Genomic DNA, 23,139 nt, shown 5'->3' with positions numbered 1-23,139 from the left:
CTCTTGTCACTTTCCATCAGATATCAGTGAAATGTCAGGGCAGCGCAGCCGATGTTACCTTGTTTATTTTCCTAGTGCCCTTCCCGGACGAACATCCACGGGCTGTTGCCCCTCAGGCAGAATGATTTGAATTGCAAGATTGAGACGCTTGATATTTTTGCTTCAGGTGCATATAAATCAGCCTGTGTGACATTGAGAGGGAAAGGCATCTGTAAATGGACAGATGTTGGCGCCCCTTCGTGGCATGAGCAAAAGCTAGAGAGGAGGCTGCTTCTGGGAAGTAGTTTCTTCTTTCTCAGGCTTTTCTGTTTCCCACCGAAATATATGATGTCCACAAAACATGCTGAATTTGGTGTCTGTGATTAACTGATCATTCTTAATCATCTGCTCCGTTTGGAGTGTTTGTGCTGCTGATGAGACATAAGTAAGGATGAGTCTCAAGCATGTGATCAATGGTACATTTGGATTTAAAAAAAGAAATTCATTTACTTGTGTAATACAACATCTGTGGTCCAGCTTCTTTTCTAGCCACTTTTTCTTTCTGTACTTGAACCATTTTTCTGGAATTAAATAAACGTTCTATTTCTTTTTCCAGTTGTTGTGCGTATAGTATAGTATTTACTATGGGCCCTGTTGAGTAATCTGATTTCTTATATTTGTTGTTATGCTATTCTTTAATTTAAATCAAGGCTTCAGGCTTGTCTTTCCCTCCTTGTGTATGTGTGTGTGTATGTGCATTTGTGTGTATATATGTGTGTGGGTGGACAGTTGGCTGTGGATGCCGACTCCAGCCAGCCAGCCTGACCTTGGCTGCATGCCTCTGTGTGTCCTGGGCAACCATGGCTGCTGGCCGACTGTCTGACAGGCATGCCTGTGCCCACATCACTGTAGGACACCCTCCCCTCTGTCCACCGCTGTTTGTGCTGCACACGAGTTACCAGTACCCCACGCTTCTGTCAATCAGGGCTTGTATTTTCCCCTCCCCACACCTTAAACTGTGGCATTGCTTTGCTTGGGACACCTAGTTCCATCTGAAAGATTACTTTAAATGGTGGTGTGCGGGGGAGTGGATAAAAAAGGGAGCTGTGTGACATGCAACCTTAAGCAGCGATTTGACAGTTATTTAGCTGGTGGTAAGTCGCCCTCTGGTCACAGTGACAGTATGTATAACTGTCTTCCTGGACAAGAGCTGGTGGAGTTTAGGAATGATGAATGTTCTGAGATTGATAATCTAATTGTCCCAGAGGAGTCAGCATGCAGCACTATGCCTCCCTAAGCTCAGGCCGTTCATTACTCCGTGCCGTTTCCCTTCGTTGTCTTGCCCTATCCTCCCTGTCATGTTCTGCTAGCTTCCTGGCAGTCAATGTCAGGGGAAAAAAGAATGGGCGATGTATCTTGTGAGACAGTATTTATATCATTTGCTACTAGAAGAACATGACAATATGTTGTGAGAGCACACCCATCCGCATTAGCATAGTTTAACCACTTTGGGTGCTAGTTCTGCTTGCCTGTAAACTCCTCAAATGGGGCGTTATGTGATCAAATAATAAATCAACTTGTGCCAATATTAACAGAAATGTTGGGCCTGGCAGCTGCACAATACCGGCAATCTCTCAGCTGCCACAATTCAGGCAATCACTCAGCTGCCTCAGTGCAGGCCATCACTCAGCTGCCTGGGAAATTATGCCATCGTCATCCATTTACTGTGTGTGTGTGTGTGTGTGTGTGTGTGTGTGTGTGTGTGTGTGTAATGTTATTTTTTATGTTTATGAAGGTATGAGTTTTTGGTAAAAACTTATAGAAATAGAGGCCCACAGCTGTGCATTTCGTCTGATGGGAGTTAATGTAGTTTTGGAAATGCATTTGACTTGAGTGCAGGCACATTTTCATAGGCCCTGGGATTAAGTCTGCTGCAGAGCTGCTTCTATAGCAGGAGAGCCCAAGTACTGAAGGACCGCACTGTGACCGATATTTAGACCAAAGCCACAAAGCTGATAACTGAAATGAAAAGGCACCTCTCCACCAGTCTTTTTTTTTTTTCTTTTTTTTTTGCTTCCATCTCAGAAATATTCCTGTTTATATGTACATTTTTAAACATCTTTCATATTCATCTGTGAAATAAGCACATATACTTTAACTTTTCATTATGGTAATTTAAATATTAGAAATTGCTGCAATGAGTCAGTGAGTAGCTTATGGATTTATCTGACTCAAACCACAGTGAAATAGTGAGGGTATCCCCTGTTTTGAAATTGGTAGCTCCACTATTGTCTGTGTGTATCAGTGGCCCTGAAATATTGATCGTGGTTCGTTTGTCAGAGTAGAGCCATGTCACACAATGTGTGTTTCTATGTATATGTTTGCACACAAACTACATTTATGCAGTTTAAGAAAACGTATCTGTTGCATCTCTGGAATTAAATGTTTGTGTGTCTGATCTACAGGGTGATAGTTTGCCTGTTCATTTAAAAAAAAAAAAAAAGAAAAAAAAAGAGGTTTATTAAGTTGCCTGTTTTTTAACGATGCAAATGAGAGAATTGACTTCAGGGTATAGTTGACCAATGGCGGTCCCCCTCTTGGTAATTAGAGGAGTGTCATAGCGCTCAATTAGTGGTGGAGTCTAATAATGTGTTTAATGCTCTGTGATCTTTCTTCCCCCAGGGTTTTGCAGACAGCCCTCATTATGGTGATCACTTAAATGAAAGTCGATTAGTGTCCCATGAAGGATTGTCCCCGACACCTTTTATGAACTCCAGCATAATGGGTAAGTAGGTAATTCTTGTGAAGTTAGCCCTCGCAGCCTCTATTTGTTGGAAATTTTCAGTTTCCTCAGAAATGTGAAATGTGTAATGAGGTGTATTCTTCCTTCCACCAACTCCCATCTCTGTCTCTCTCTGGCTCCCCCGGCCCTCTATCTCATCCTTTCCTTCCCATGGTGACAGTCTTCAGACGCTGACCCTCCCCTAGGGTAGAAGTCGCACCATCAGTAAAACTTTCCATCACAAAAGACTGGCTTCCAGCAAGTCTCTGTGGGAGGCAGTCTTTACAAGGGGCTGGTTTTGGGGGGTTAATAAATAAAGCAGAGCTCATCTGACACCAGAGCCTTCTAGTGTCAGTTTTTGTGATTTTTCATCCTTCTTTTTTAGGTACTTACATGTGAAACATGCAGGGCTTTGTTTATCAATTGTTGGAGCAGCAGTTAAATTAGCGTACCTGATGTTACACTGTCATGCGGCCTGCTCACATGTTAGCCTTGAAGGCTCTTTGCTCACTACATGACTGAGAAACTCCAGCTCTATAGAAGATAGCATTCTTCATCTAACAGTTAACAATGTGTGAGTGCAGTCTGTTTAAGCTCAAATTTTCCTCAAGATTTTGAGCTTTCCACCCTATATTTGTGTTATTTCACTATTCACACATTAAAGTATTGTTGTAAACGGGAAGCTTTGCTTAAAATTATTGAAGGGGACAACTGTATAAAGGCTCTTTGACTGTTTTATTCTTGTTTGTATTTCATGCTGTTTTATTGTCCTTGACCTCATTCAGTAATTTGATAAGGTTTTATAGTGTATATTGGCTGAGACCTAATCTTACAGAAAATGTACATGTTTGTTGAATTTTCATCCCTTGCCATTTTCTGCCCCAGTACAATAGTTTCACATTTCTACTGAGATTGTAGCAACTCCTTTGTCTGACTCTTATTACTGTAACGGCCTGCTGTGCAGGTCAGCAGATGGACATGTGCTCCTCCATCTTGCACCCTTGCTTCTACCATTCCTTTCCTCTCATTCTGAATAGTATAGTGCCATGAAACATGTTTTTGTGGAAATTTGTCAAATCAGAGAAATTTAAATTTCCTGCTAGCTGCCTACTCGTCAGTGGCACTGGATATACAAGTGAACCCATTGCTAGCTGCAGAGAAAAACCCGGCAAGGTTGTTCTTTCACGAGTGGTGTATGACAGGGATGTAGGACTTTCCATGTACATGGAGAACACCTGGGTCACCTGAACCCCCTAGGATGTCACCTGCCAAAGGTGACAAGTGACTGCTTGTCTGTAATTAAGTAATTTGAAAAGCAACATCTGATGTAGATGGCATATATTATTAATGGAATTCATGGAAAAAATTTATTATTTTACTTACTGAAGTTTGAGACTATTTATTGTTAGCACAGTTTCAACAGACATTTGTATTGAATCCCACACAGTCTTATGGGCTGATTACTCTTACTGCATTTTCCCTTGAAAGGGGTCCTGTGCAGGGTGCTTATATTATGGATGGCTGCCAGTGCTGAAACATGAATGAGGCAAAATTTGTCTTTATTTTTATTGCTCTCAGTATTGAGATGTGTATGTTCATGCATACATTATGAAGCGTGGATTGACTTCTTTACATTCCTAGCTCTTGATCTAATTATACCTTTAAATAACAGAATATACAAATGATCTTCCACAACAGTGATTGAGGAATTGGACTATCTGATTCTGCCTCGAAATTGCCTTAGCTTATTTCAGGCTTAGATTGCGCAATCTTCTTGGTTTTATCAAAAGGAGCTGCTGCAGAAAGATCTGGGATTGAAATGGAATTATGTGTTCCTGAGCAGCTGTATTAAATTAAATATTAAAGGTTATTATTGAGTAATGAAAGAGGTGGAACCTGTGCACAAATTGTAATACGATTAAGCATTACGATCATGTCTGGCACTTGCAGCAAAAACCCGGAAGCCGTTGTGCACATGACCCATTTCTGTGTGATCTCACTGCTGTTGTTTTAAGACAGAACCATGGTAATCAAAGTGGATTACCTAAATATAAATTTTGCCTCTGCAGTTCTTTGAGTTAAGGAAAAAGCTTTTGTGTAATTTTAATGCTTTGTTTTGCTGTGAGAAATGTTTCTCAAAACGGTGTAAAGTGTCCAAGGGATAGCGCTGCATTGAACAGGAATTCAGTGCTGCAAGCTGAAAGCAGCTCGTTTAAGATATATATATTATATATATATATATATATATATATATATATATATATATATATATATATATATGAAATATAAGATACATATAAACACACAGCATAGTGTTAAGAGTTACTTGAGAACGTAAGACTGTTCTGGAATAATCAAACACCTAGCTTTTATGGGTTTTTTTGCTCTTAAGACCACATTACAAATCACTGGCAAAATATTTAAAGCAAAAAGTAAACAACACTGAACTGTTTTATGGACTTCGAGGGTTGGAATTGGTAAGCACTGTGACAACATTTGCAGTGTTTGAGTGAACCTCCAAATCAGCTTTGCTTCAGATAAGAAATCTTAAGAAGTTCTTAGTGAGACCTGCTGGCCATTGTGATGGCATCTTTTTTCATTTTGTTGTTTTTATGTGAACAGTAAAGAATGGAAATTTTAGGCCTGGGTACATAATCAGAAGGGTTATAGCATGTTGAAAACAGCTTGAGGTTACTCAGGGTCGGCCATTGTGTGTGTTAATGAACTTGTTTTTTTTCCTGAGTGCCTAGCAGATGGTATGTAATGACTGTTTATTTGACACAATATTTTAATTGCTTTTGGTACTAGAAAGTGCTACTCAGCTTGAAGAATGGTGGTTCTATGTAAAGGTCAAGCTTGAATCTTTTGTGAAGAGGGAAATTTATTTTAGGGCTTGCAAACAAAAAAATTTGAAGTTGGTTTGGCAAAGTAAATTTTCACATTGAAATAGTGAGTGGTTTTTTTTTTTTTTTTATATTTAATGAAATGAGTCATTCCGACAACACCCACTCAGGTATTTATACTGTATCAAATACTCAACAAAATTTATTCTCTTACTTCATTTTAAGTATCATTTGTAAGCTTTTGTCTTTTTGTGAGCCTTTGCCCTCCATGGCAAATCTGGAGGCCTTGTTTCAAGCCACCACTGGCTAAGGGGTCATCCAGTCTGTCCCCACGTGCCACAGCCCTGTTCCAATCCTCTTAACCCTGGGCTCAGTAGTCAGCTTGCTCCCGGCACGTGTTGCCAACGCCTGGCCCTTTGTGACCCACACGTCTGCTTGCTGGCGGATGTGTAACCCCGTGGTGCTATGTGCTGTCTGCGGGGAGGCATCACACAGAAGACCTTGGCTGGTCCAAGCTGCTGCTGCCTCTCTCAGCTGTAATGTGGTGCACCTGAAAGGGACGTGCATCCTTAGAGAACTGCGCTTCATTTAAAACCACAGGCAGTGTCTAAAACGTGCAGGGCACTTCCTGTACGGTGCACTGTGACGATTACTGTGATTCATTGTTTTGCAGCTGTATTGATCAGATTTAATCCAGCTTTAGATTAATGAGGAATGTGCGCACAGACAGGAAATCTTGCTTCTTCAGCAAATGTAGCTTTTAGCAGTCGAACAGATTATGGTCACACACATATTGTTTTAGGTTTCCATGATAGTGTAGTTGCTGGTACAATTTAATGGGCCATGCTTAAAGCACTGTGGCAGTATAGCACTAGATCAGAGTTGTGGGTATATAAAAGACATAAAAAGTGCCAAAATGTAACTACTAAAAAGAATGTTCAGAACTAATGCAAGTTGTACCTCTGCCTTCTTACAAGTCTTAAAAATGCATAAATACATTTGTAGGAATAAAAACAAAATATATATTAGCCTTTAAACTCTTTGAATTTCTGGGTTCAACAGCAGTGTGAGGAACTGTGTAATTTGTGCTCATTGATGCACAACAGACAACATATTTTGGGCTTCATTGTCAATGAGTTGCTCTTAACACTTCATCTACGTTGATCTGCTCTTTTTTTAGTGCTTAATGGTAGCTGTTGACCTATAGTACAGCACAGGTGTGTTTAACACCAGCTGAGCTCCTTCCTTTCTTTCCGTTTTAATTTTTTAAAGTGCTCCAAGTCCTCTATTATTTCATGGTTTCTGAAAGCCATTTGGAGCCAGTGTGACGAATGACCTGTAGGATATTAATTTTGCAACTTGCCTTTGGGGAAATTCCTATGCTCTCTGTGTGTGTGACACGTGAGCATCATTGGCACTTTTTTTGTTTAATCTCTGATCTTTTTGTTAAACAGTCCTGTGTTGATGGCAGTAATAACAGTGAAAAGTATTTCCCATGGGAAGCTGAACACTGATGAAAAACGAAAAACAATGGGACGTGATCTGTGGGAGTGTTCTTATTCTGCATGGTGTACATAGGACATGAGAGGCAGAGGCATTGCATGTCGGGTACTGCTATAATTTTTGGGATCTAAGACAGGATGTCATATATGTACAGTATGTTGCATATAAATTCTTAGCTGCATCTCTAATTGGATGGTAATTTCTTATTATAACAAGAACCTACTGTTAAATTTCCTTTTTTTGACTCTGCCTTACCCTTGGCATATAAAAAAAAAAAAAAAATCATAGATCCACTCCATCCTCACTAGTGCACTGCCATGTCTTCTGTACTAAATCCACAATGACTCTGATGTTTTCCTTAGATTCTCAGAGAACCCTGCTGCTCTGGAATGAAATGGCAGTGCTATTGGAGCCTTGGCCCTGAAGCTGCATCTTCCAAGTCTGAAGTTTAATATGGAGTGGATTTGATGACTTTGCATCAAAGAAGATAGAGAAACATAGGAAGAAAGTGGAGCAGATGTCTTTACAAGGGCATCTGAGAACTTTGCTGAGAATTGTCTCTATTTTTTTTTCCTTTTCATTGCAGCATATTTTTTGCTTGAAATGCTAATTTTAGTGTTATGTAATAGTGTGTGCGTGTGTGTCAGTTCCATGGTGAATTAATAGAAGCTCCGACTAAGAAGATGAATGTGTGTCCGCTGGCTTGGCCCACGTGCCCGTGTATTTTTATCTCTGCTGACCTGTAGTTATACACGGACACATTCCTCAGACCTGCGTCTGGTGTTTTGTATTAGTATAATCTGCCCTTGTTGATCTCAAGACATGAGGGTTCACCTTTACTAAATTATGAGACTTTCCATGACTCTGTACATCACGATCCTAAAAAAACACACCTAGAACATTAACATTCTAAGTAGCCTTAGGCTGAGCTCATCTTGGCAGGATGTTTACACACTGATGGCCAGGGTCCCTCCACAAATTGTTGAAGATGGTGCCCATGATCAAATTGGAAAAGTTCTTGAATGCCCACAGTTTCCCCCAGCAGATGAAATTTCTGACTTTGGTTAATAGAGAAGGTAATGCTACACACAGGTGTCCTTTAGATAGCTGTGCCACTGCTTTGCATCTTGTGGCTCTGCTCTGGTAACTATGTGGTGTCATAGAGAAAAGTCATATTCTCTTAGTGCCTTGATCATTTTATTTAATTTTTGCAGAGCCACTTCTGAAGATATTCAAGTTGTTCACTGGGCATCATTTGTTTTTAAGTTATTCATATTCATCTGTGTTTAGAACTGTACATGGAACACTAATTCTTCATTTGCTGATTAATGGCTTGTCATGTTAAAAAAGTATTAAAATGTGTTCTACAGCCTTGCAGACATGTCAGACAGTAGGACTCCTTAGTTCTCTAATTGGGATTCTATTTATGCATGTTTTTTTAAACTCTGCATACATTTAGACTGCTTTTGTTTTGATTACTTGGTAAAAATTTAGAGACTTCTGCAGACATAAGTCAAGATGCTAGAGCCATATATAGCCTAACATCAGGGTTTAAGGTCTCCTAGGGTGAAATATTTAATTTCTTTCATGAATTAATGAGATCATTAATGTGATTGTAATCATAGAAATATTGATTGTCATACCGGATGATGAATAATGGAAAAAGTTACTGTAATTTTGTTTTTGTTAATGTTGTATTTCATGCATCCAATGAAAACAAAAGATGCATTTGTGGAGAAAGCTGTGTCTTTAAGTATATGCACTTGGGGGGGTGGGGAAACAGAGGTGTGCTTAATTTTATGTAAAAATTTTAATCAGTATGATCCATAAATGCTAATAATGGCTTTCATAATTTTAGCAACTAAGTGATAGTTTGTCTTCATACTTATTCCTAATTCACAGCAAACGCATATGTACTAATGGGTTTTCTTAGAAATCTTATTATGCAGCTTTTTTTGTGACCATGCAAAGTAGGTAGAACATTACATAGCCTTGGGTTTTATAATTGAAGAAGGGGAGTGGCAACAACAGATTCTATTTGCCTGCTTTTTGTACAGCCCTTTGGGGTGGGAAATGTGGTGCCTTTCAGGACTTTCTGCATGCTTTTTAGTCCTTATAATTGTTCCTTAAGGGTTATTTCCAGTGCAGCAAATCACACATTGCACAGACGTGCTCTTTTGCTTAAGCATGTGTCTGCTTGCATTATTTTCCTTGTGTGTTCCCTTGAGAGCAGCCCTCATGCCTCCTCCCCTGCTCGTGTGTTACTGTGACAGTGATTTTGGTCAGGTGCAGCTCAGGTGTGCTCACCGTTTGTATGTTGGTGTGTGGGTCTCAGGTGTTGCTCTGGGTTCTTCCAGCATTCGTGCTCACTTCCCCCATTCTCCCCCATTACCATCCTGTCTCCAGCACAGCTGCCATTGCAGCCTGATGTTCCTGTTCCCACATACATAAACAGCCTGCGCCTAGCCCCTCCCCCAGTGTTGCCCTTGACAACGCTCCCAGGGAGGCTACACAGAGTAGGAAGAGGAAACTACAGCTTCCTGTGCTGAGACTCTGGACCCATGTCTAGTCTGTCCCCACTGGAGAGGTCACAATCCTACAAGTTTAACAGAGTGTAACTGACCTACAGTATTTTATATGCAGTATATCTGTACAGTGTATGATTGTAACTGCACTAACTGCTTCTTTTTACTTTGCATAAAATGTATTGCTTTGATCAATAATACTTAAAAAAGGTCTAGCAGCAGAAAAGCACAAGATGAGACTTTTTCCTTGTGCAATGTGACAACTTAATTGACAGCAAGAGTGGCATCACCCATATGGTGTGTGTGTGTGTATTCAAACTGAGAATCCAACTGTTACAGTATTTTTTTGTGTATGACATTTATCTTGTGTAGCTGTACAGGTTATTGACACATGAAGTGCCGATAATTGTTAAATTTAGCGATAGAAGCTGTATTGCTGGTCTCTCACGATGTTGTTGCAGCTGCAGCACAGCTGCCAAACCAGAGAAAGCTGACTGCAGCACCCCGGGTTCTGCAGGTGCGGTGGTCAGTTGATGCTCCTGCCTTACACTCATTATGCAGGACTAAGGTGACCTGGGTCTTGGTGGGGTTCAGAGGGTCGAGCAGGTCCTGTTTAGTCCAGATCCTCACCGTAGGTTCTGCTAGACTGTCCAGTGCCTGAGAGAGTAGGGTGTGGAGCTTGCTGGAGTTCGTCCATGGTGTGATGTCGTAGCTTCTGCTGGAACAGGCTTGCTTGGCCATATCCACAGCTGAGGGTAGTCATTCTGAAATGTGGAACCATACTAAGCACGGGTATCTTCACACACTTTGAGAACAGAAAGAAATAACAGTAATTATAGCAATGGAACATATTTTCATTAGTTCTTAAAAGGGGAAAAGAATCCAGGAATTTCCAGAAAACATCTGCCCAAAGGCTTAGTAGTGCCCCTCCTTGCTGCATCCCTCGTTTGCTTGTTCTCTTCTCTGTGTCTAATCTGTATCCACAGCAACAAATACAGACCATGTTAATTTAAAGCAGTACCATAACAGCAGGCCTCCTACCCACTAATATCTGTGTCTCTATTAAAATAGAAAAAGCTTTTCACGACAGCATGTGTGGCAATATTAAATAATGCTAAGGAAGGATTTTTGTAGTAGTACGGGTATTGTTTAGATAATTACAACAAAGTGTAACCATTTTCCGCAGTATTTTTCTGCAGGCCAAACAAAAGGAATCCAGTCTTTTTAGTTAGGAGTACATACTCAGGTTAGCAGTGACCTCTTTGTGTAGTAGAAGAGAGCCTGGCACTTACTGGCAGCTGATGCCAATAAAGATGTTTGCGTTTGTTCACGTTTGTTCAAGTTCTGAATCGAAGGGCGGTGATTCATTAGGAAGGAATTGTACTGATGGAACAAATGAATCGTCTTTGCTTGTTTTTGACATCTGAGGCAGCTAGCTGTAACTCCTTTTGTGTGGAACACCTGCCTAAGAGTGTCCCTCGGACTGAGAACTAAGCTGTAACCTCTTCCCACTGTGAGAGACTTTGGGCCTTCTGGGCTTGGGACCTATGGATTTGACCCTGGAGCACGTAGATCCTTTGTCCAGAAGGCCTTGTCAAAGTCAAGTTATCTCCCAATGATTGGGAAGTGATTTTTACACAGATGGGGAGAGTGTGTCTTTGCTTTTTCTTGTTGTTTCCATGCTTTGCACCTTCACTAACTATCTTTTAGACCAGGCGTAACCAGTCTGTACAGTTTAGAAGGTTTGTTGTTGTTTTGTGAGGTAGAATGTGGTTAGTGTGTCACCTAGTCATTGGAAGAGGTCAAGTTTGAATCGCTGCTCCTGTTGCAGTAGACTTGATTAATGTATTTACCCTGACTCGTCACATTTAAAAATACTCAGTTGTGTAAATGGCTAAAATTGTTTTAAGTAACAGAATAACAACCTAAAATTGTCATTTGCCTTGGACAACCTTAGTAATATTTTGTGAATCCTTACTGAAATCCTGTATATTAATGGATCCAGTCCAAGAGTGGTGTGGCCATGTGGCTGTGCTACAGAGTAGCCAGGCTGCAGTGAGAGTGATGTCAGAGCTGTAGATTCCCCCACGTTTCATGGAACATTGAGACCCTGGGGATCCCCATGGGGTGAGTCCTGCAGGTGTTTGCTCCAGCACTGTGGATCTGGCCTCTCAGGCTTACCAACTCCACACACCTGATGAAAGGTGCATGCCTGATGGCTGCAGTGCCACTATAAATGACTTGCTCTGATTCATAAAATGCAATGAGTGCAGCCAATGAATCAACATAATTGTTTTCTTTTTTTTTTTATAAATTCTTAACGGTTGCCCCGGAAGCAACATATAAACATTATAATATGTTTTTTCTGCAGTCATGCAGATGAAATCCACGGAAGCCACTCTCCGTGTAATATAACACAGCCTGCAGGGTTTAGCATGTCTCCCCTGAGTACCTCCTAATTCCTCCACTTTGTGTTGTTCATTCATATCAAATCTTTATTAGATGTGCATTCTGTTATTCATTACTACCCTACTAAGCCTGGGGCACTGGCGTTTAATTGAATGTAAGCCTTATGTTTTTGTGAGTCATGTTTACATACATTTATCTTTTTCTCTTTTCATTTGGTCTGATTTCCACATTTATGGCCACACGTGTTCCTGTATCACATCGTCCATGTTCAGCCGATTGGCATATTTCATTCCTTCCAAACACTGTCTCCATTCCTCTTCTGTTTTTGGTATTCTTCCAGCTCTCCTTGCATCATGCCTGTCTGGTGTTTACATGAGTTTGGGGAGCTGGATTTGGTGGGTTGCTTGGTACTTAAGAGGAAGAGTGGGAGGAAGATAAAGGCAGTGCTTCCATAAATGACCTGCTATTAAGTATGCCATAATTGGAAGCCATGCAGAGGTTGTAGGCGGGGACAGGCTTCTGTCACTCAGCAGCGTGTTATCCAAGGAGTACCTCATGCAGCTCATTTGATACCCGACGGTCTCTGCTGGGGCCTTGCTTTGTTGCGGGGGGCTATGGGGGGGATTAAATGCTTAATGAAAACAGAGAATTTATTTTTTTAAAACATTCCATGATTTTTTTTTTTTCCCATATTGATTATTCCACGAGCTATGAAAGTGTCGTTGCATGCATGCCAGCCTCACTTGTGGTTGCTGTTGACAATATTGTTTGTTTTGCTTTTGTATTAGCTTTTTCGCATTTTGATCACGTTGTTCAGAACTCTGATTGTGCCGTCTTTCCCCAGCCCGTGTGGCTGTCTGGGATTTTTGTGTAAGAGAATACACCCGTGATGGTTCGTAACAGAGGGCAGGATCAAAATTCCTGACCTTTTCTCATCCTTCCTCATCTTTCATCTGGGCACTCTGATGTCTTGCTGTTGAACCATTGCCATGCTGTGGATACCAGTTGAGCACACGATCTTTGATGTGGCACAGTGAATAATGTTGTCATTGATCTTTGGCAGACTGAAATATCCTTCCGGAGATATTAAGGCAAGCTTTTGTACCCCTCCAAGGCTCTTAAGTACATTTTTTGTTTGGATTTTTTTTTTGTCCTTGTCCTCTTGTTCTTTCCATTCAGTGGATTCACGGGCGCAGTCTTGCTCCTGCATGTGACTAAAGTCCGTATGTGACCAGCGTGCTGTCACTACCACCACAACACATTTAGTGTTCACACATTAACGATTAGACGGCTGGTCAGTGTCCTACGGTGAGACCCAGGATGTGTGATTATGAAGTCATCAGCCGTTAGCCAGTGGGACTCGAGAGAGCCTGCCCCCTCCCGTAGGTCCTCGGGGGGGCCATTGATTGGTGGCCATGTGTTTGTGCCCGATAGACTGTGAAATGGTGCGCTGCCGTGTGGCTGTGTTGCACCTGCGTCCCACCAAGGTGATTGATTGGTTTGGTCATGTGGAATGTTCCCATCTGGTCTGCAGTAATGTGAGTTTTTTTTTTTATTATTATTTATTTATTTATTTATTTATTTTAAAATCTCTGAATAGCAAGTATTGGCTGGAGGATACTTAAGCTCAGAAACCACAAAGGCCAAATGAAAACACCCCCTACTCTTCTTTTTTCTTTCTTTAAACAGTATTGGGAATTGAATAGGCTAGGGCACAATGCCTGAGTCCACAAAGGCAAAATATTTAAAACTGAAAAAACGCTGATCTGGTACAAGCAGCCGTGAAGACAAAATCTGCTGTCCTTTGAAGCACATGGGAGGGCAGTTGTACTTGATTTTAAAAGACATGCTTCAAGGCTAAATTATGTGTATTATACCCAAGGTTGTCTTTGATCCTGGACAACGCATAGAATCACTGTCATTACTGGAAACCTGATACGATACTGGTTTTTTGTGTGCAAAGGTCTCCAATGGGGGGAGAGGGCGGAGGCAGCTGTACCGTTTATTCTTACTTTTATAAACTGTGTGACTCACCTTTAAAAGTCTGTGCTTTTTCCCTCTTCCTCTTTGGTCCTTCCTTGTTTGATTTCTGTTAATCCCAGTCTTTCTGTTTAATTGATCTATTCATTCCACCTAATGACTAATTGTGTATCATATCAGCAGTAGCATTCATCATTGTAAAATATAATAATCAATGACATTTCAACAAAGGAAAAAAAAAATAAGCAAATAAGAACTCATTAACATTTGCATGAGCTGTTTGAGTAATCATATTGCTGACAAAGCTATAATTAATAAGTGATGGTAAGTTCTATGTGAGTTGATGGTATTTTGGGTGTTGTATGGAGTTCCTACCCTGACCCATCTCAGTTTAGACTTGCCAGTCTCCTGATGCAAACAGGATGTGGGCAGTGGAAGAAGACAGTTATGTGGGGTATGTCAGAACTGGCTGTACAAGCATTTATACTTCCTCCAAGCCAACTAGCTCTCAAAGTAGATGACCTGTTGAAACATCAGCAGCTCTGGCTAAAGGACACCTGTGGTGTGATTACTTGGAGAAGGAGAGATGACAAGGCTATGCCGAATGTGATTCGAACATGAAGTGGCAGTCCAGCATGACACTGCTGCCCAGTATGGTGAGTAGCAACACAATGTCTGTGTGGGAGAAACTTCTATGAGACTGCAGCAGTGTGTCTCTTGTGCTAGCCTTGTTGTCCTATCAGAATACCCAAAGCAGCACTCCTCCCCCCTTTCCTGTCCCCTTTCCTGTTTTTGCCATGGATATTAACAGAAAATGCACCAAACACAATAAAGCTGTTTATGTCAGTTTTTTGGACAGCTGAAACTGCTGATTATAACAAGTTGAAGGAATTTCCTTTGTTGCGCATGTAGCATTGCCATATGGCCCAACATGGAACATTAACTTGACAGGGGTAATGGATTGTGGCAGGGTTGCAGATCTTGCAGCACACCAACGTGAGCCCAAGCTGGGTTCATGTGTATGGGAACAAAAAAAAAAAGGTCTTTATGAATATAGCTGTTGTACTTCATCAGTTTGTGTCCTTTCTTTAAGACATGGAATGCAGGTCTTTCTGAGAAGAGTTTTTTGCCAACGAGCAAATATCAAAGGAATGTATTGCTGCTAGGCTATAGAACATGTGTGCTAGCTGGCTGTTTTTGTGGCCTGGGTAATGAATTGGTCCCAGGAGGAACCTGGAACATTGAGCCTCAGTATCAAAACAGCACCATGATGTCACATTCAGTGTAGCAGTGCTTTGTCATGTCTACTGTTTATGGCCACTAACAATGAGTGGCAATTTTAAGTTGTGAGTAGGGCTGCTGTCTCACAGTGCCTGGATGGTGTGAGAGGACGTGGGTTTGATCCAAGCTCAGCTTGTGTAGCATTTGCATGTTCTCCCCATGTCTGCATAGGTTTCCTCCCACAGTCCAAAGACATACTGTTCAGGTTCACCCATAGTGTGTGAGTGACAGAGAGAGTTCTCCACTGATGTATGGATGAGTGACCCATTGTAAGTAGTGTATCTAGCAGTGTAAGTCACCTTGGTGAATAAGGTGTGTGGGCTGATAACACTAAATAGAGTTTATTGGAAGTTGCTTTGGATAAAAGCATCTGCTAAATAAATAAATGTAAATGTGTGTTATAATTAAAACAAGTCTGATTTGTCATTGGCACTTTAATTGTACATTAGACATTTTTAAATAAAACGCTTCAAAGCTTATGCTAAAATTGGATTCTTACTATGACTTTATTTACATTTGTTGGACAACATTAAATTTTATCCATCCTATTAGTTTGTAATGAGTCTCTGTGGTAGTCTGAAGCGCATCATTTCCCAAATCAAAAGAACAGGAATGTGAAGATATTTAGCAGTTGAACTGACTAGGTTATCGGAGTCAATTACTCAGCAGGGCTCTGTCCTTGTAAACACTTTCTAGATCAGTTCCTATAGTGGCTGTAATTGAACTGAATTGTTTTCAGTGGGCATTGCTGTGTGTCGGAAGTTTGCAGTAGTTACCAGTGCTGCTCTTGTCCAGTGTGTTCGCTCTTGTGTGCCCCTAGCTGAGAGAACCATGAAGCCATTTTCAAGGTTTCCATTCTGCTTGAAATTTTTTGGCTGTTCATTAAAAAAGCAAACCAAAACTGTCAGAGAAAGGAATGGCATAATGGAGCAGTTGGAGAATATTGCTTCATTTATCCTGGCTGCACCTGCTGCGAATGTGGACAGCGGTAATGTTATTAAAGCTCTTCAGAATTCAGTGCTCTGATAATGTAGGCCTGCATTAGGCAGTAATAAACAAGACATGGAGCAGCTCATTTGAAATTGGTCTCTTGTTTTTTGTAATGATTTTTCTTGCAGCAGGTTAGTTGGCTTTGATGGATAGGCTCATTTCAGACTTCAGTGGATCATAAGAGACAATTACAGTTTAATGGCTTGTGTCTTGTTCTGGCTGTCTAAACATGGTTTATTAAAGAAACTTGGGCATTCAGAAGACTTGAGTTTTAACTTGTGGAAAGAAGAATATTTATGTGTAGTATGAGCAGTTATGCAATCCCATGTATACAGACTCATTTTTTAAATGTATTAAGTTGTGAGCCTTTAGCAAGGTCAATAATGTTGTCTGCATCCAGGACTGGCAGATGACTATTTATAGTGAGCTCTTTAATCAGTTCAAGGTACAGGTAGTCATCACCTTCTGTGTGACATCCATGTGTAAAATGTAACATGCATGATTGTTGCATTTTATAATAGGGCTTTGCTATATATTTTTTCTAATTTCACACATTGATAAAATAATAATATACAATAACATACCGCACGAAAATTTAATACTGTATTGTATCATTTTCACTTTAATTTCTAAATCTGTCCTTTTGCTTTTTCTTCTCAGCACCACAACACTCATAAGCTGCTTGCTAGCCATTTTAAATTAAATAACATGATGAAAATCCTAAACTAAAAGTTTTGTACACATTTACATTTATTCATTTAGCAGATGCTTTTCTCCAAAGTGACATACCTCTCAGCAAAAATGCAATTTGTAAAATACAAATTGTAAAAATACAAAGACATGTTGTAAATTGCAGTCTTGCTAAATACCCAAACACTGACTGAGACTGTAAGTCACATATGTCCTAAATCAAGCATGACCTGTAATAAAGGGAATCCTAACTGGTCAACAGCAGAAGTGGAAACTTGTTGACCGCAAGGAAGACATACAGCATGATTCACAGCAGGAGCCTGTAGTTAGACAGGGTAAGCAGTCAACATTCTCAAGAAAAGAAGGGAAGGTCTTGGTGCAAAGTACCTTTTTATTTATATATATAATATATATAATGTGTGTGTGTGTATATATATGTGTATATATTACACAGCCCACTAGAAACTGTGAGGAGCACCTACTGGCATTGTAATTGCCAAGAAGCTTAACTGTGTGCCCTGCTAAACTAAAGACCCATGGTTTTCTTGAGTGGATAACCTGTGTCTTGTGGTTTCTTCCATGTCTGTATCCAGAAAATTTCCTAGGACCATACACAATTTATGGGTTTGGCTAGATAAACAAATGGAGCGACTACTACCAACACCAAGGTACTTATTGAAGTAAATACTGATCAAGTTAATATAAACAGCTGGAATACAAGCTACCATCTTCTCATAATTTCATTACTTATTTTTCATAGACTCTTGACAAAAAATTTCTCTTTTTCATGATATATACATTTTTAACTTTTATGTATTAAGACTAATTTTTGTGTAAAACTGTAATTTAAGTTATTTTTCAGGCTGCAATGAAACAAGACTTGGTACTTTGGCAGTAGGGATATTAAGCAGGTTACTTAGTGCTTTTGTTAATGTTGTAATGACATTTTAATTACTTGTTACCTTCTGTGGGGAAGGAGCTTAATACAGAAATTAGTCAGTGTCATGACTTCTTATATTAGACAGGTTAAGAAACATTTCTAAGAATATTTAGAGTACATTCTTGGAATAGAAGGATGATTCCCCCCCTTTTTTTAAACTTTTTGGGAGACCAAAGTAAGTGTAAGTTGTCAATTATCCTACCCTGATTAGAATATATGTATTCTTTATCTTTTCCTCTCCTTAATCCAAGTCACTCTGCTTGTCACTATATTTACTTTTATTTTCCACTTTCCCCTGATGCCATGTGAACTGAATGTTAATTAGGTGTGGTTATGTGTGGAGTTCTACTTCTGTTTACTGCCGAGGAGCAGTATCATGTGACGAACCCAAAGGATGTTCATTCAAGTAAAGAAGTGAATTTGATTTCCCAAATACACCTTGCATCAGCCACAAAAATGTGTGCACACATATGTGCATGCAACCCTGTGTGTGCCTCTATGTATGTGCATGTGTGTTTGCACCTCTGTTAGTTCAAGTTTATTGTCATAGATACAAATACCATGTACAAGTATCATGAAATTCCTCCTGAATGCTTCCCCACAGACTATGGACAAACACAGACACAATAGAAATACTGCACAAACAAAACAATGACAAAGACAGTGAGTAGTGCAATAGCAATAAATAATGGTAACAGTAATAACAGTAATACCAGTTGACAGCCAGCGAATTCAGAATGAGAGAGTGAGAATGAGAATGCTTAAGTGACAGTGTAATTTACCAATGTGCTTGTGAGGAGCAGTCCAACTCTAGTTACTAAAGGTGGCACATTGGTTAGTGTTGTATACTCTTACAGCAGTGGGGTAAAAGCAGTTCCTGTACCTAGCAGTGCGGGTTTGAATAGACCTGAGCTGCTTTGCAGATGGCAGAGAAGAGAAAAGTGCCCGTCTGAGGTGACTCTGATCTTTCATGATGCGCATCGTCTTTCTGAGGCAGCGTGTGGTATAGGTGTCCTGGCCTGCTGGTAGCTGTGTGCCGATGATTCCCTGAGCTGTTTTGACCACCCTCTGTAGGGCTTTCTTATCCTGTATGGAGCAGCTGCCACCCCAGGATGTAATACACCCTGTGAGGATGGACTCCACAGCACACCTCTAGAAAGTGGTAAGGACTGTAGTGGACATCCGGGCTTTCTTCAGATGCCTAAGGAAATGGAGACGTTGATGGGACTTTTTGATGGTTGATGCTGTGTGATCAGTCCATGTGAGTTTGGCAGTGAGGGTGACCCCTAGGAATCTGAAGCAGTTGACTCTTTCTGCAACATCCCCTCCTATGTATATGGATGCATGAACCGTTTCCTGTTTCCTGAAGTCAGTCACCAGCTCCTTAGTTTTACTGACATTGAGAGAGAGGTTGTTGTCCTGGCACCGCTCTCCCAGGAGCTTCACCTCCTCTCTGTAGGCCGTCTCATCGTTGTTGATCAAACCCACAATGGTGGTATCGTCAGCAAACTTTATGATGGTGTTGGAGCTGTGACTGGCCACACACTCATGTGTGAACAAGGAGTACAGCACTGGGCTCAGGACGCTTCCCTGCGGAGTGCCAGTGTGGAGGATCAGTGGGGAGGAGGTATTACTGCCAAGCCGCACACGCTGGGGTCTGTTGGTGAGGAAATCCAGGATCCAGTTGCACAATGTGGCACTCAGGCCCAGCCCCAGTAGTTTGCGGATCAGCTTGGTTGGGATGACAGCGTTAAATGCCGAGCTGTAGTCCACAAATAATAACCTTGCATGGCAGTTTTTATTATCCAGGTGAGACAGAATGGTGTGAAGTGTGTGTGATATTGCATCTTCAGTGGATCTGTTGTGATGGTAGGCAAACTGCAGTGGGTCCAAAGTGTCTGGGATGGTGTCCTTAATGTGTCCCAGCACCAGCCTCTCAAAACATTTCATTGCAATAGGGGTCATTGCCACTGGGTGATAGTCATTAAGGCAGCTCACTTTGTTTTTCTTAGGAACTGGGATAATGGTGGTGTGTTTGAAACAAGTGGGTACAGTTGAGCTTTTTAAGGAGCTGTTAAATATGTCCATGAAGACAGCAGCCAGTTGTTCACTGCATGTTTTTAAAACTTGTCCTGAAATTCCATCCGGAGTAGTTTTGCGGATGTTGACTCGGCTGAAGGTTTTTCTTACTTCTGCCACAGAGACGGTGACACTGGGGTCATTCAGCACTATAGGAATTCGCATTGGGGGGGGTCTTTGTTCTCGAACTTGACGCGGCCATTAAACGCGTTCAGTTCGTCAAGGAGAGATGGAGCGGCACCTGCCAATGTCTGCATCTGTGGTTTATAATCTGTTAATGTTTGGATTCCCTGCCACAGCCTACGTGCATCTTGAGTGCAGTTAAACTCTGATTCCACCTTTCTGCTGTATTCCTGTTTTGCGATGGTTATGCGAAGCTCGTACTTGCTGCTCTTGTACACGTCCATGTCTCCGGGCTGAAATGCGCAAGTTCGCGCGCTGCTCTTATTTCGGATTTCGGCTATTATCCACGGTTTTTGGTTGGGGAATGAGCGGACTGTTTTATGTGGTATGCAGACATTTACACAGTACCCGATGAAGTCTCTGACCACTGTGGCATGCTCGCCCAGATGGGAGGATGAGTTTCTGAAAATTTCCCAGTCCACAGAGTCGAAGCAGTCCTGGAGCCTTTCCTTCGCTTCTGGTGTTCTGCGCTGTACAGTGCGCGTCACAGGTTCCTCTCGCTTCAGTTTCTGCTTTTAGACCGGGAGCAGCAGAATCGAGGCGTGATCTGACTGCCCAAGGTGTGGACGCAGCAGGGAGCGGTATGCACCTTTGTGTGAAGTGTAGCAGTGGTCGAGGGTATTTGAACCTCTGGTGGGACAGGAGATGTGCTGATGGTACTTTGGGTACACATCCTGAAATTGGCTTGGTTAAAGTCCACAGAGATAATGAACAGTCTATCTGGGTGCTTGTTCTCGTACTTAGTGACGACGTGGTACAGTTCGTTCAGAGCGCTGTGTGTGTTCCCTTGGGGTGGGATGTAAACTGCGGCCATGAGCACAGCCGAGAACTCCCGGGGAGGTAGAACGGTTGGCATTTGATCAGAAGGTATTCACGGTCCGTAGTGCAGTTCTGTGCAATCACTCACCACATTTGTACAGCATGCGTCGTTAATAAGAAAGCATACGCCCCTTCCTATTTTTTCCCCGATGTACCAGTCCGATCTGCGCGGTAGATTGAGAAGCCCTCAGGCTGGACCGCGTGGTCCGGTGTGCTGGTGGCAAGCCACGTCTCCATAAAGCAGAGAACACAGCAGTTCTGTAAGTCTCTTCAGAATTTAAGTCACCCTCTGAGATCGTCCAGTTTGTTGTCCAGAGACTGAACGTTGGACAGGAAAATGCTGGGCATCGGAGGTCGTAGCCCACGGCGTTTTGCTCTCACCTGTACGCCGGCCCTGCGGTCCTGTTTCCAAGCTCTCGTCTTCTGAGTGGTCCCAGGTGGGTCGCGGTCATGATGCTGTTCACGGCAGAGTGAAGGTAGCGAGTTCAGCTCTCTAACGCTAAGAGTTGCGTCTGATCGCACTGTTTCACGTATTTGCAGAAGTGTTTGACGGTCATAAGTAATAAGAGAATAAACTGGCTGGAAGGACAGTGACACAAACTAAATAATATACACTAACAAGTCTGCGAGGAGAAGCAATCAACACGTCGCCTTGTGCCGGCACCATGTTTTTTAAAAAAAAAAAAAAAAAAAAAAAAGTTTACACCATTAGTTGCATACCTTTCTTTATGTTATGGGCCATGTCCTAATGATAAGACCTATAAACTTGCAGGTCAGTTCATGAGGGGCTTGTGGACTCCACACACAGACCGAATGCAGAACAGGTCACTGGGAAGGATGGACACGGAGAGTAGAAGAAGGTGTTGTAGTACTGGAGACACCTGTTAGTTGCCCACCTCTAAGTTGGACCTTGAGGTTACTCTCTGTCCTCTCTGCAGCTTGGTGCATCCCTGTTTCACTGCCTCATCCCTCTTAACTGAATGAGTCATTTGGCATGCCGTGAGGACAGTGTGGCTGGGGGGAGGAGGAGTGGGAGCGGAGTGTCACGGGAGGGGGCAGTGGCTTCGCAGCTGCGCCTGCTGGCACAAGCCTCACAGCCTGCTTGCCTGGCACAGACGCCTGCCAGTGACACCTAAAGAAAATGCAACTGGAGTTCAAAGGCTGTCTTATGGTGTTGATTTTTAACTTTTCTGAAGTTTATGTATTTTAAGAAGTTGGAATTCGAAGAATAATTGAGAGAAAATTCAGCTTATATATTATAATTTAGGAACATTCACAAATGACAACGATCTAAATTTTAAATGACAGTTTCTGAGATGGATTGTTACATTTTGCTGTTTTATTTGAAATTGAACAGGTCTTGTGATTACATTTGTAGTTAATCTTAGAAGCAGTTGGGACCAGAATTGTCTGTAAGTCCACCCAGTACATCATAATAAGTTTAATAACAGGGCTCAATCCCTCAACACCCCTCCACGGATTACATTTGGTTAAAATCATCAGATAAAGCTGAAATTGCTTAAATATTTGTCTGTTTTATTTTTAAGTCACATTTATTAACATTCATCAATAACTCATACAGTGCAGAGTCTCTGTTCCTTTTTACTGGACACCCACAGCATGAAACAGGATACAACCTTTAGTGGGTACTTGTTTATTATCTTTTCAATATGAAGCAACTGTCTACACTAAAATAAGTGAAAATAAACAGAAATCATTTCCACAGCCTCCACTTCAGTGGATTATTCTGTTTTATTTAAGATGGACTGTGCTGTATGATTCCTGTGTATTAATCAGCACAGGAGAATAAAAGAAAGGCTGGTGAGTTACAGTGTAATAGAGGATGATATGGAGAGAACATATTAAAAAGTGTGTCACCTTAAATGCCTACTGTGTGCCATGGAAAAAGAGGAAGAGAACATATGAACATTTTCACATTCCAATCAAAGAAATGCAACAATAGACACACACCTCTATCTGCTGTGTAGTTTTTGTAAAAGTTTCGTATATAACTGTAATACATAACGCTTCCGGAATACATTTGAGTTTCTGTTATATGTTTTTCTGCCCTCTAATGGCAGAAAGCAGAAATACAGGTCAGGTTTTTTTTTTTTTTTTCTTTTTTGCAGCGCAGAG

General features: G+C 41.3%; 1 protein-coding gene across 5 annotated transcripts in view; it reads left to right on the top strand.

Moving 5' to 3' along the window:
• LOC108926742 (transcription factor 12-like) overlaps nucleotides 1-23,139 on the top strand; it is an 84,865-nt gene that overhangs the window by 23,424 nt on the left and 38,302 nt on the right. For 4 of the 5 annotated variants that reach the window (XM_018739651.2, XM_029256216.1, XM_018739649.2 and 1 more), the window contains exon 5: nucleotides 2,662-2,764. The exons of the other annotated variant lie outside the window; for it this stretch is intronic. In XM_018739651.2, coding sequence (XP_018595167.1) covers nucleotides 2,662-2,764 — 103 coding nt within the window. The remainder of the gene's footprint in view (nucleotides 1-2,661; nucleotides 2,765-23,139) is intronic. 5 annotated transcript variants of the gene reach the window in all.

This window comes from Scleropages formosus, chromosome 11 (genome assembly GCF_900964775.1).
Source record: "Scleropages formosus chromosome 11, fSclFor1.1, whole genome shotgun sequence".
Classification (NCBI taxonomy): Eukaryota; Metazoa; Chordata; class Actinopteri; order Osteoglossiformes; family Osteoglossidae; genus Scleropages; species Scleropages formosus.
Note: the sequence above shows the minus strand (reverse complement) of the source record. Positions and strands in the feature narration are given on the sequence as shown.